Raw genomic sequence first — 13,639 nt, 5'->3', positions numbered from 1 at the left:
CTTCTACCAGGAAGCAAGTTACAATGTAGTCCTAGACTGACTTGATCCAGAATCAGCCTGAGCGTTCCAGCCCTCACAGTGTCCCCTTTCATTCCAACAACTTGGACAGGACAACCAACATCAGTCCAGAGCAAGACTTTCCTGGGTCTTCGTAAAAGGCCCTTGTTCCACCAGATTGACACAAAATAGACAGGACCAGAAAAGGGAGAATAAGAACCAATAGCATATGCTTTTAAACGAAGCTGTTTGAGACAGGGCCATCTTCTGACTATGTGCTTGTGCAGTGCCTAGCAGTCACTAGGGGCCTGAGGTGGTAAACAACAAATATTGTGTTCACATTATTGCTGGCCTCCAGTCACACTTTATGATCAGCCAACTGCACTAAAGAAGAGCCAGGTATTACATTTGGCATTATTACTCTAAGCCACAAGAGGGTGTGCATCAGCAAGGATTGGTGCATGTCATGAGGAACAGTGTGAGGCTCGCAAAGAGAGACCCAAGTGTCCTCAGGTTGCACGAACAAGATGTGCATCGATAGTTTGTTAACGCACATCCTGGGATGGCTCATCACTGTTCCACTTGATCTCCTGGATTTTAATTAAGGAAAGTGAATTAAAATAGTGCTTCACTAGCACTGCTTATTCTAGTGACCTGTATTGACTGAGAACAGATGGCTTGTAAGATAGCATCCAGGTACCCTGGATGCTGACCTAGCACAAGTAACAGTAGCAGTGATGCTACAGAGGGAAGCCACGTATTCATGCTATCCTAGCACAAATAACACTACTGGGCAGAGACATAGGGAGAAATGGTCCCTACCTGGAAAAGCTTGCCAACTAAGAGGACAGAGAAAGGAAGCATTACTCCCTTGGGAACTGAGACACAGAGAGATCACGTCAATCTCCCTCGATTGTAACAGTAGTCTATGACAGAGCAGGCAACTGAATCCAGACCTCATTAGTCCCAGCAAACAGTCACAGTACAAATGAATCTACTAGGCCTGTGAGAAGTGGCTAGTATTTGCTTTGGATTTGGATTCGGCCAGTTCAGAGGTGATTGGATTTGGTGATTCAAATCACTGTCCCAAATTGATTCGGCCAAATCTGATTCAGAGATTCAGCTGCTGCTGAATCTCCAAATCACCCAGGCCCATTGCCCCACACCATGTGGGGGTTCTGCATGAGCCCCCACAAAGCCCCAAGGCCACTGCAGGAGTGGTAAGTCTCAGGGTTTTTCTTGGTTTTTTTTTCTTAAAGGGCTGGAGCTGGGACAGGTGGAGCAGCCATGGGGGGCTGGAAGACCAAGGGGGAGGGTCAGGGGGCTCATGAAGAGCCCCCCATGCAGTGTGGGATAATGGGGGGCAGTGGGGATTGCCCCCCCCCGCCCAGCAGCGCCCGCTGAGTCAGGGCTTTTTTTTAAAGCACTGGGAGCTGGGGCAGGAGGTGCAGCCACAGGTGGGATGGGTGAGCAGGTGGGGACTAGGAGGGTCTGGGTGAGCAGGCAGGGGTCAGGGAGGCTGGCGGAGTCCCTCCATGGTCCCCTCCCCCTCTTCCAGCCCCCTCTCCTCTGCCCCCTACTTACCGGCTCCAAGTCCGTCTCTAGCACCCTGCTGCAGCAGGTGGGGACTGTCCGAATCATCAAAGCTCTCCGAATCTTTTCCAGAGATTTGGAGAGCTACGAATCAATTCAGACCTTTTTATTGGTCCCCTGATTCAATTGAGATTTACACTGAATCAGGCTGAATCTTCTCTGAATCGAATCAGCACCCGAAGCTTCACACAGCCCTACAATTTAATTCTCTGAGAAAGCAAGGAGAAGAAAAATTCTCTCTTCTTTTTCATCCACATTACAGAATGTAGTAGCACTCATGAAGTACTCAGGAACCTATTTATCAGGCTGCACCTTTCCATTCAAGTCTTCACCTTATGATATCTTCCTGTTTGTTTTTCAGGGTGGATAGATAGATGAGTAGGTTAAGAAGAAGAAGCAAAGATATTGCTGTTTCTTTTCCAGTTCCCACTTAACATCCAGTACCTTATTATCTAGAGGTCATTGTTATTTCCTATATGTGGTCATGGATCTGTTCCAGACTGAATTAACATTAGAAAAAAAACCTCTGTGTGTGTGTGTGTGTGTGTGTGTGTGTGTGTGTGTGTGTGTGTGTGTGTGTAAAGGGGGGAGGGGAGGGGACAGCACTTTACTTTAAGCTTAGTGCACCCTCGTACCGAGCACAGCACCTGCCCACAACAGGCATTGTGTTAGTTTGACCCAGCTCTCCCAATGTCTGTACAGATCAGGTGCTTCAGCGGGGCTTTTTGGTGCTTTTATCTAATAGCTGATTGAATCAGCTATTAGATAAAAGCGCCCAAAAGCACCACTGAAGCTTACGCTCTGTATAGACATTGCATAGCTGGGTCAAACTAATAATGCACTGCCTCTTCCAGGAAAGTGCTGGGGGCATTTTTTAGTATTATTTTCACGTCTGTCAGTGCCCTAAAAGACTAGCATTAACTGTGGTCTGCTTCCTGCCTACAAGACCTGCTGCTTGGTCTACTGATGCTGCTCTCCCTCTGGCTGTCCAAGTCAACTTCTCCCAAGTGCATGCACAGAAAATGCAACTCCACCACCTCCCTGCCCCCTCCCCTCCGCAAAAAAAACCACTTCTCACTGTTTTATACCATACACAAATTTTACAATTTGAAATTCAGTAATTTAATGCATTTTATCCTAATTTCTTCTCTAGAAATCTGGGTCCCTAACACCTTGCTGTGCAAGGAGTCTTTTGGATTAACCAAATTGAAAAGTGAAGATTCTTATGCAAGGCAAATCCTGACTCATTCTGCTACATTAATTCTCTCTACATTCTCCATTTCCTGACAGGCTGAAATATGCTGTTGCTGTGCACTGTCAAGTGAATGCTGCCTTACCCAGAGAAAAACACATTTCAGTGCATGTGTGGTTTGGAGACTTAATTGTGTAAGGCTTTTCAGCTACCTTGAGTTCTCTAGATACAAGGTACCATGGAAGGCAGAGTACTATTCTGAATAAAAATATATCAACTTCTCAAGGACAAGGAGAAATCTTCATAGATTTCCTTGAATCTTCCTAGAATTCAAATGAGCCATCTAAAAATGGACATATTTCCACTGCAGCCCCAACATTTGAGTCTATCCATTTATCCTTTGCCACCAACGTAGTAATGACAGCATGATGGCATTTCTAATTTGCCATATGCTGCCTGGCATTATCTGGCATCAGTAAGGCACTCAGTTCCAAGAATTTACACCCAAAAGGCTTGAGGAAGTTGCTGACTACAAGAATAAACTACAGCCAGAGTCAACAAGCAGGAGCAATAAATCACCAACTGTTCAAACAAACCAGCCAAAGAAGTAGATGCCAAATGAGGTGACTTGCTACTACTCAAGTGAAGCACTTTGGCTTTTCCAGAGGCAACACTTTTCATTGTTCCTTTGAACTTCTGCTTCAAATACAAACATTCCTTGGCATGGTATTTTTTTAACTGAATATACATAAATCTGTTTGAGCCCAACAAGAATCATAGAACAGAAAATTAGGGCTGGAAGGGACCTCAGGAGTTCATCTAGTACAACCCCCTGTTCAAAACGGGACCATCTCCCAACTAGATCATTCCAGTCAAAGCTTTGTCGAGCCGAGTATTAAAAACCTCCAAGAATGGAGATTCCACCAACTCTCTGGGTAACCCGTTCCAGTGCTTCATCGTCCTCCTAATAAGAAAGATTTCCTAATATCCAATCCAAACTTCCCTTGCTGCAATTTGAGACCATTGCTTCTTGTTCTGTCATCTGCCACCACTGAGAACAATCTAGCTCCATCCTCTTTGTAACTACCCTTCAGGTAGTTGAAGGCTTCTGTTAGATCCCCCCTTAGTCTTCTCTTCTGCGAACTAAATAAGCCCAGTTCCCTCAGTCATTCCTTAGAAGTCATGTGCCCCAGGTCCCTAACCATTTTTATTGCCCTCCACTGGACTCTCTCCAATTTGTCCACATCCTTTGTGTAGTTGGGCCCCCAAAACTGGACACAGGCCTTCAGATGTGACCTTACCTGTGCTGAATAGAGGGGAATAATCACTTCCCTCGATCTGCTGCCAATACGACTACTAATACAGCCCAGTATGGTGTTAGCCTCCTTGGCAACAAGGACACACTCTTGGCTCATATCCAGCTTATTGTCCACTGTAACCCTCAGGTCCTTTTCTGCAGAACTGTTGCTTAGCCAGTTGGTCCCAAGCCTGTAGCAGTACATGGGATTGTTCCATCCAAAGTGTAGCACTTTCCACTAGTCCTTGACATGATTGATATGGTGCAGGAGGTAGGTATATCTACTAAAGCCCCCAGCTCGGTGTCATCCACACATTTGCTTAGGGTGCAACCCATCCCATCTTCCAGATTGCTAATGAAGATATTGGAGGGAAAAACTGCCCCAGGACCAACCCCTGGGGCACTCCACTTGATACCTGCTGCCAACTAAATCTTGAACCTATGATCACTACCTATTGAGCCCCACAATCCAACCAGATTTCTATCCACATTATAGTTCATTCATCCAACCCATTCAACTGCACTCTCAATTTTGCTTTCCAAACAGATATGACTAGTCATTTGAATGACCAGCCCACTTAACTGCAAGCCAATGATAATTTGTTGCATGTAAATGGAGAAGCAGTCTTTGGTAAACAAGCTGTCATTGTTCCATGGACATACAACACAGCATAACATTTCTTACTTCAAATGCCTTTGCAAAGTCAACAGCAGTGTGTGTCATAACAGGTTATCAGAGATTTGATTCCCCCTTTAAATGCTGAAAGAGGAGAATTCAGATTGATTTCTTGAGTGCCATCAAGCTAAAGACACCCTGACCTTGTCATAAAATCCATTCTCTGTTCCCTCTGATTAGTTATTAAGAGCCAATTTAATCACCAGGCAGCACCGTATTGGAAGGACATGGTATCACAGAACTGAAAAACAAGTGCATGGTGCCCAAGGTCAGATCCTGTCAGGGATAAAGAATGTGCTCAGATTTCCCAAAATCTTCTCAGGCCTTAAAAATCACACCCTCACAATCATCTTTCATTAAGTGAGAGCTGTAAATTGAAAGTTACCTACTCTATGCTATAAAAGGGCAGACACTGAAATGTGAGCTCTGGCTCTTTATTCCAATGTTATTGATCACAAAAAAAATCAAAGATACGGGAAAGTTACTGAGACTAACTTTAACCTCGTCTAAAAAAAAAACAGTCTTGGGTGATCTGATTTTATGCACAGAGCATCTGAACCTACTGGAGACTTCTCCTAATTGCCAAAAAAAGTGAATTCATGCATTTTTATAACACAATGGATTTGATGTCATTCTCCACAAAATCATGGCTGGTGCATACCAAACAAATAGTTCCATGCCAAAATTATCCCTCACTTGCCAGTACATTCACTGATAGCCAACTGAATAATCATTTGTCCATTGATGCAGCCCTTAACATGACAAGAAAGGCTAGCAAAAATAATGCAATGTGAATGTGAAGTGTGCAACAGCAGGGGGCCATCTACAGAGCTGTGCTGACTATAATGTGGACTACAACCCCCCAGAAGCGCCCAGGGGGCTGAAAGACAAAAGAAAATAGGAAGAAAGCAAGAGGCTGCTGAAGGGAAGGAGAAAAACTGCAAGAGAGATATGCATGGTCACCAGACCCCAGGAGTGCGCAGCTGGACTAGACATCTCACTGGCTCAGTTGGTAAGGACTATGGACTGAAGTAGCTAGACTCAGACTTGGAAGCAAGTGCAGACTGCTGTTTGAGTGCTCTCAGAACTAAAAGCCAGGTTGGGGACACCTCTGGAAGCATGGGGGAAAAATTAAGGTGCTAAGTGTATGTTACCACCATGTTAATGTCTATTTACCTCTGATCTGTTCCCTTCGGCCTGTTGGCTTGTGACCCGAACCCCTATGATTTTCTCTATAAAAGTGGGAATCCCCTTTGCTTCTTGTGACAGTTTCTGTGGCTGCAGGGTTGGCACAAATTAGTGGGAGCACTTGCATTCTGAAGGGGGCTATCCCACAAGTGAGGCAAATGGGGATTGGTGGTAACAGGCCATAAAGCACAGGACAAACTTGGCTGGCTTGGTCGGCCAGGGCTATGGACTGAAGGAGCTGGACTCAGACATGGGAGCAAGTTCAGGCTGCTGTTTGAGCACTCTTGGGACTAAAGCCTGGTTTGGGGACACCTCCAGATGTGGGGAGGAGGGGCAGGAATTAAGATGCTAAGTGTATGTTACCACAGTGTTGATGTTTCTTTACCTTTACCCGTTCTCTCCTTTGGCCCATTGGCTTTTGACCCTAGCCCCTATGATTTTCTATAGAAAAGTGGGAACACCCCTCCTTGCTTCTTGTTGCTGGTTTCTGGAGCTGCAGTTTTCTAACAATAATACCATAAAGTAAGTTTGTAATGTGTGTTTAAAGAACCCCTGCCTAGCACAACAGTTCACAGTTTGCACACAAAGAATTGCTGCATGTACCACAACAGTAATTTGGGCATTTGCCACATGCTAAAGTGTATGTCTGATTCATTACTAATCTTGTGCTGTGTACTCTGCTTTGCAGTAAAAAGGAAAAAATTAAATTGAAGTGCTATATTGAGCCATGCACCTTGAAAGAATGACCTGTGTCTGCTTCCATAGAAGTCAATGGAAATTTTAGGGCTTTCATAAATAAGGTTAAATATTAATTTGTCTTTCCAACACTGACTTTGTGAGCCAAGCATTCCTTTTTCTTTTCCAAAGTAGCACCAAGATACAAGGCTAGATGCTCATAGCTAGCCCATAACTGCATAAAATTAGAGCAGAGTCTGGAACTAAACTCAGATCTGCATAGGATTAACCTAGTGCCTCAGTCAGTAGACCATCCTTCCCCAGACAACCCTCAGGCAAAAACACTGATGCTATCATTTCCACTGAAGCAAAGATGTTTTACAATCCAATACACAGTGAAGTCTGTAGACAAAGGGAACGTAATGTTCTAAATAAATTATTACCCAAGACACTGGCTTCCTTGATTTGCTATAACCTTAAGTCACAACATCAGAGTGTTTGCTTGGAAAACTGAAATTCATGATCATATTTGGCAAAATCCCCCATGTACTCCTAATACAGAACAAAATTACATTACCATACCAGAAGAGTACAACTCCTTAGCTGGTATAAATTGTCACAGTTGAACAAAGCTATGACAACTTTCACTAGCAGACCATCTACCGTCCCTTACCACACCTGCACGCACACACTGTAAGATGTGCTCTTCAGAACAAATTCTTAATCCTGCAGGAAAAAGCAAACAGATCATTAAGGTACATTCAGGCTGCAGGCTCTTTCCAGATAGTTGAATGTATGCAACCTCTAACAAATATGTGAGTTTAAAAATAAAGAGACACACACACACTAGAAACCCAAGAAATACATAAAGGTTTGTACATGTCAAATAGCATTAACTCTGCAGTAGCAGGGATGCATACCTCTGATCTTCCCTACTTATTACAGATAGATAGGGAAACCTGAGTTTCCTTATCTATACCTAGGCACTTCTACAAAGCTGTGTGTGTGGTGTCCATACATACACAACCACCCAGTGAAATCCCCTTTGACCTTTCACTAATACAAAGCAGATTGTAACAGGGGCCAAGCCCTGTAGGGCTAAGCAGTAGAGAGCTAGAGTGTCAGATAGCTACAGCACCTCACCTAACAAGCAGCTGGCAACTAATTCAATAATGACCTGCTAAGGAGACCCAGGAATGACACCTGTAGCTTGCTGAGAGGAGGTCAGGAGATGAGAGAGAGGAGTCGGGGACTAGGTAAACCTGCAGACAGTCAAAGGGGGCAGTCTTACCTGGGCAGAGACGGAAGAAGGAGGTTACTGCTGGGAACTGGAAACTGACCCTGGCTGTGCTAGCTGAAGGAGTTTTCTGTGCTGTATAGAGAAGCAACATGGAAGACGAGAAGGACTGTGAGTAGGCTCAGGAGGACCGAAGCTGGGTGAAGATGGCAGAGCCAAGTAGAAGCCCAGGGAGAGCTTAGAGAAAGGCTCCCCAGCTTCACTTGTGTTTGAGTTTTGTTTTAAATTGCTGTTTAGGCTGCAAGCCATGGGAGTGGCTCAAGGTGGGGGACAGAGACCACTTAAGGTGCCCTGCTTCAATTACTATTGAATTGGTAGGCTGCTAATGGCCCTATGAGCCACAATCAGGCTCCCGGAGCCCACGAGACAACACGGGTCAGGGCACCCAGAGTCGCCATTCTAGTTCTCTGGAGGCAACCTCCTAAAGTTAATAACAGCAACAAAAGTGAGGCCAGGGTGTCACCTGGAGTGAGGTGAGTGGACGGGGTGAGATTAGAGTGTCACAAGATGATATCCTTTCCCATCAAGCAGCAGATCCTGTTACACAGGTAAGCTCCTTGGGGTGAGAATGAATGCTCAAAAAGTAAGAACTGTTAGCTGCATGTAGCAATTCTCACTGAATAAGAAGCAGTGATTCCTAGTGACTAAATCCTCAAAATGGGATTCAGGAGACCTGTTTCCTTTTCCAGCTTTGGCACTGGCCTGCTGGCAGGTCACTTCAACTCTCTGTGCCTCAGTTTCCTCATCTATTAGGAGCACTGTGCGATATATCAATGAAGACAGCTACTTTATAATAGCATTATTAAGCCACACTTATTTTGGACTTTCCCCCTGATAGTTATGAATTAAAAGGTGACACCCCATGAAAAGCAACACTGAAAAAAATATATCCTAGGCCCTGTCCTTTTCTCACAGAAGTCGGTGGCAGGCCATCCATCATCCTGTGGGAACACCTGTTATTAATGGATCTTCCTCTCCTTGTAACTACCACCAATAAAAACCTTTTTAATTATTTATTAACAATACAGGAAAGAAAAGGGGGAACCCATTAAAGCAGATGAAATAGAAGGTAACTTAGGCTTTTCATCCTTTTCCTTAATAGCCACTCCATTTTGTCATGCTTTGGCAGGGAAAAGGGAAAACTTTAAATTAGATGACCTCGAGTGTTTTGGATTCTGCTGCTGTTCAAGTATGATCTTTTTCTTTTCCACAAAAGGGAAAAGAAGCGAGAACAACCAAGATAGAAACAGCAGCTCCTATCTCTGGTACTGACTGTCCATGGCAAGCTCACTAACAGGAAAACACAAGTACAGCCTACAGTCTTATCGGCCACTGCAAAAACTGGCAAACTTTTATCCGTATCAGGCTGTTGAAGTTATTATGTTTTACCAGCATCTCTTGTCACAGGCTTGCTGCAAGAGGTGATGTCTCAGAGAGTCGGGGCCTAATTTATATGACAGTTTTGCTGCAGAACAAAGGGTGGGCTTGCATTCAAAGCCCTTCCAGGGCAGCCTCTTCTCTGACAGCAGAGTTCCTCCACCCCCGATGAACCGAGAAATGCTTCTGTCACTGCCTAGCAGCCAGTTGAAGGTATTTGTGGAACATCCTGCTCCTTTCGCCCATGGCTATGATCCATTCAGCAGCTGGGGCCTTCCCAGAATGCACTTCATGTCTGGGTAATGCAGCCGCTCAGAGTAGCCAAGCAGAGTTGCCCACAGCATGCCATTGTACGCATAGTCACAGCTTGTCTGCCACCAAAAAATCTGGCAACAGAGACAAATGAGCATAGACGTGGCCCAAGATGCTGTCTTACTTAATAAAGAACAAAGGGAGAGACACAGGAATGAAAAGGTAGGTAGGGAAGGAAAATTACTCTTAAAGGTGGGGTTGACTGCAAATCTTACATCCTCGATGTTGGTCAAGATTTAGTCTAGATATTCATAGGACTATAGGAAAGAAGAGTTGGAAGGGACCTCACAAGATCACCTAGTTCAGCCCCCAGCTAAAGCCAGGATCATCTGTGACTAAAACCATCCCAGCCAAGAGTCTGTCTAACCTGCTCTTGAAACCACTTTGAGATGGAGATCCTATAATATTGACAACTGATTCCCATCCTCTGTCTCAGCCTATCAGGACATCTTTCAGGATCAGAAGAATGAAGACTCAGAGTCAACATCTGGGTCTGAGATCAGGACTGTTCAACTTTTACGCAGCCAGGGCACTGCACCACACACCCAGTGCCCCCCTGCTGCTGCATCAAACTTCCTACCCTGTTGCACTGCATGCCCAGGCACCCCCCTTCACTGTACCTTGCACCTGGGCCTCCCCACCTCCCCCTAACCTTCCTGGCTGCCTGCTGGCCTGATGCATCGCATCTCTTGGGTGTCCCAGACCACCAGCTCCCCCAGCACTACAGGCTGTGCAGTGCTGTAGCACTCCACACCCTGGGGCAGGGGAAGGGAAGCTGGAGGGAGAAGGAGCCCAGAGACCCACACTGGTCCTGCAACCAGAACAATGTGGGGGGGGGGGTGGCCAGGTGGGAGCATGAAGACCCACAATGTGACCCCTTGTGAGTCATGTGCACAGCCCTCTCCTAGATGATGGTGGCAGTAGCAGCCATAATGGCAATTTAATGCACCTCAACCCCCAAGAAAGTGTGGTGACCCATCAACACCCCACCTGCATTAACAAATAAAAACATATTTGATGATCTCAACTATAAACATCAACTCCCACTTTAATTCATTGTCTTAATACCTAGCTTTTACACAGCAGGTAGATATCATCAATTCAGTATACACAACATATATACAAGGATCATGACTAGCAGATTCTGCTGCAGGAGTACGCCCATTGATATGTACTACATTTTGCATATAGACCTGCTCCTGTAGGTCTATATTTAATCTCTTAAGCACTGTCAGTCTTCCACTTCTCCTTTACTTTGAAGTTGAACTAAAACGGAGAAAAATGTGACAAATCATTTCAACCTGTTCAATAATGTAACATGCAGACTATGCATGCTTGACATTTCCCTTCTTATTGTAGTGAGGAAATCTTAGTCATCATGTCAGGTATTTGGCACTCATAAAAAAGAAAAATAATAAAAGCAGGAGGAAAAAAATCCAAATATAATTCCAAATCTTCAGTATTTTGGTTTTGTTAGAGAGATAATACATACAAAACATTAAAGATTAAACCTGCAAAGATTAGCAGAAACAACAAGTGTAGGGAGACCTGAACAACAGGACATAAGTTAAAAGAATGAATACAAAGCTAAATGTTGTTTATTTAAACTGTTTGAGGAGGCTTAACTGGGATTAAATTTGGATCCTGCATTTTTGCAGTGGTTTGGTGAAAGGTGTGGAGAGATCCAAACAAATTCAGGAGGTAGGGAGAGACAGCATCAAAGAAAGTACAATTTGAAACAGTTTGGGAAGCTTCTGTGGAACCTACTGGACAAAAAGCTTGTTCCATGTGGCTTCTGAATGAGGGTGAGATCTCATGTTTTGGGGCCAAATGTTGAATGGGTTTAGATCTTGAAATCAAGATGAATGGCCAGATCCTCACATAGTAAAAATTGCTATAGCTCCATTAGATCTAATTTATAATGACTCCCAACCTTTACAATAGTTAATGACCAAATGGGGACCCTTTCCATGGAGTCTGAGAAAGGGCCTAACCAAGAAAACTCTAGTCCTTTTCATTATGGGAGGAGTAGGCTCCATGGAGGTTTCATAGTTTCATAGTTGGTGGGGTTGGAAGGGACCTTGACAGATCATCAAGTCCGAATCCCTGCCATGGCAGGAAAGAGTACTGGGGTCAAACGACTCCAGCAAGGTGTTCATCTGGCCTCCTCTTAAAGACCCCCAGGGTAGGAGCCAGCACCACTTCACTTGGAAGTTGGTTCCAGGTCCTAGCTGCCCTGACTGTGAAGTAGTGCCTCCTGATGTCTAGTCTGAATCTACCCTCTGCCAGCTTGTGACCGTTATTTCTAGTCACTCCTGGTAGTGCTCAGGGGGACAGGGACTCCCCCAATGCCTGCTGGTCACCCCTAACTAGTTTGTAAATGGCCACTAGATGCCCCCTCAGCCTTCTCTTGTGGAGGCTGAACATGTTCAGATCCTGTAGCTTCTCCTCATAAGGCCTGCCCTGCTGCCCCCTGATCATGCAGGTGTCCCTCCTCTGAACCCTCTCAATGCTGTCCACATCCCTCCTGAAGTGCAGCGCCCAGAACTGGACGCAGTACTCCAACTGCGGCCTGACCAGTGCTACATAGAGGGGGAGGATCACCTCCTTGGACCTGCTTGAGATGCATCTGTGGATGCATGACAAGGTGTGGTTGACCTTCCTGACCACATCCCCACACTGTCAGCCCATGTTCATTTTGGCATCAATAATGACTCCAAGATCTTTTTCTGCCTCTGCACTGACAAGAAGGGAGTTCCCCAGCCTGTAGGTATGCTGCTGGTTCTTCCTCCCCAGGTGCAGCACCTTGCACTTGTCAGGTTGTTAGCGCACAGCCTATCCTTTCACAATGTACACTAGCTTTTGTGGTTTGCCCATCCGTGCATAAGTAGGATATGCAGTTTTAGATATTCAGCCATCCTGCAGGAATGCCCATCACTAATAGAGTGCTAGAGACATAGATCCCCTTTATTTTCACCCTTCCAAAAAAAATCAGGTGGAGGTTAAGCATGACCTAATTTTTCATATTTGTTCATGTGAGCACACACTAGTGTCAACTACTTTGGATTATAATTTTGGTGAAATGCAATGTAATTCTGCGACACTTCTCACCTGGCCAACCAAGACAGATGTAAAGGCACACAGACAGGTAATGCCATCCATGTTGTGAAGTATGATATAGAAATTAAAATCTCACTCAGTACCAGTAGATTAAAATTGCTTAAAACAGGTCTGATCCAAAACCCTCTGACATCAATAGGAGATATTCCATTAACTTCAGGGTACAGTCAGTCAGGCTCACAGTTACAGGCTGATCTACAATTTCCACCAAAAATGTTTCCTTTTTTCTTTTCTGTACTTTTTAAATAAAAACTGTTTTTTCTGACAGATCAGAAATGTTCAAGAGAACTAATAAATTTCATAAAACCTAAATCATGTTGCTTAAAACAATTTAAAACAATTGCTTCATGTTACTTGAAGAAATGTTGATGAAAGGGAGTTTCTCATTTTTGTTACATTCCCCTCTGCCCCACAAAATGTTAATTTTCTAAACAGCACTAGTTATGATACAGAATTTCAACATATTAAAAATTAAATACATGATTTGTCCTACCTTGAAAATGCTGCTACATTATCAGCTAAGGTTTGCTGATCATCTGCTCCTGATCGGTAATAATCATACACTGATTTTGGAAGAACTTCTTTAGCATGTTGTTCAAAATCTGCTATACAAACTGGCTTTCCAGACATTTTGCAGGTCCCAAAGAATAAGTTTTTTCCTACTTCAGTCTCTTTTTAGCTATATTTTTCCTCTCTGTAAATCATTAACACAAAACTTCAACAAAGTTCAAGTCTCTGTATTTAATTAACTACATCAAAAAAAACTGTACAAACAATCTGTCAATGTGTTGGACATTCTTTTTGGACATTGCCCTATGTGCTGATTTATATACTGAGTTATGGGCCCAGTTTGCTCAGATCAGATCAAGATCACAATGGTCCAAAACATGGCAAAAAAAGGAGGAAGAAACAAAT

The 13,639-nt window shown here is 44.2% G+C and overlaps 1 protein-coding gene across 2 annotated transcripts in view; it reads right to left on the bottom strand.

The window, feature by feature from the left end:
* The window catches only part of HAO1 (hydroxyacid oxidase 1), a 46,526-nt gene extending 33,134 nt beyond the window's left edge, over positions 1-13,392 (bottom strand). For both annotated transcript variants that reach the window (XM_006265327.4, XM_019500798.2), the window contains exon 1: positions 13,218-13,392. In XM_006265327.4, the coding sequence (XP_006265389.2) occupies positions 13,218-13,354 (137 nt within the window). In that variant the 5' untranslated portion in view covers positions 13,355-13,392. The remainder of the gene's footprint in view (positions 1-13,217) is intronic.
* Between the last annotated feature and the right edge of the window lie 247 nt (positions 13,393-13,639).

The sequence above is a fragment of the Alligator mississippiensis genome, chromosome 1, assembly GCF_030867095.1.
Source record: "Alligator mississippiensis isolate rAllMis1 chromosome 1, rAllMis1, whole genome shotgun sequence".
NCBI classification, from domain to species: Eukaryota; Metazoa; Chordata; order Crocodylia; family Alligatoridae; genus Alligator; species Alligator mississippiensis.
The sequence above is the reverse complement of the archived record's forward strand: the minus strand, read 5'-3'. Positions and strand labels throughout refer to the sequence as shown.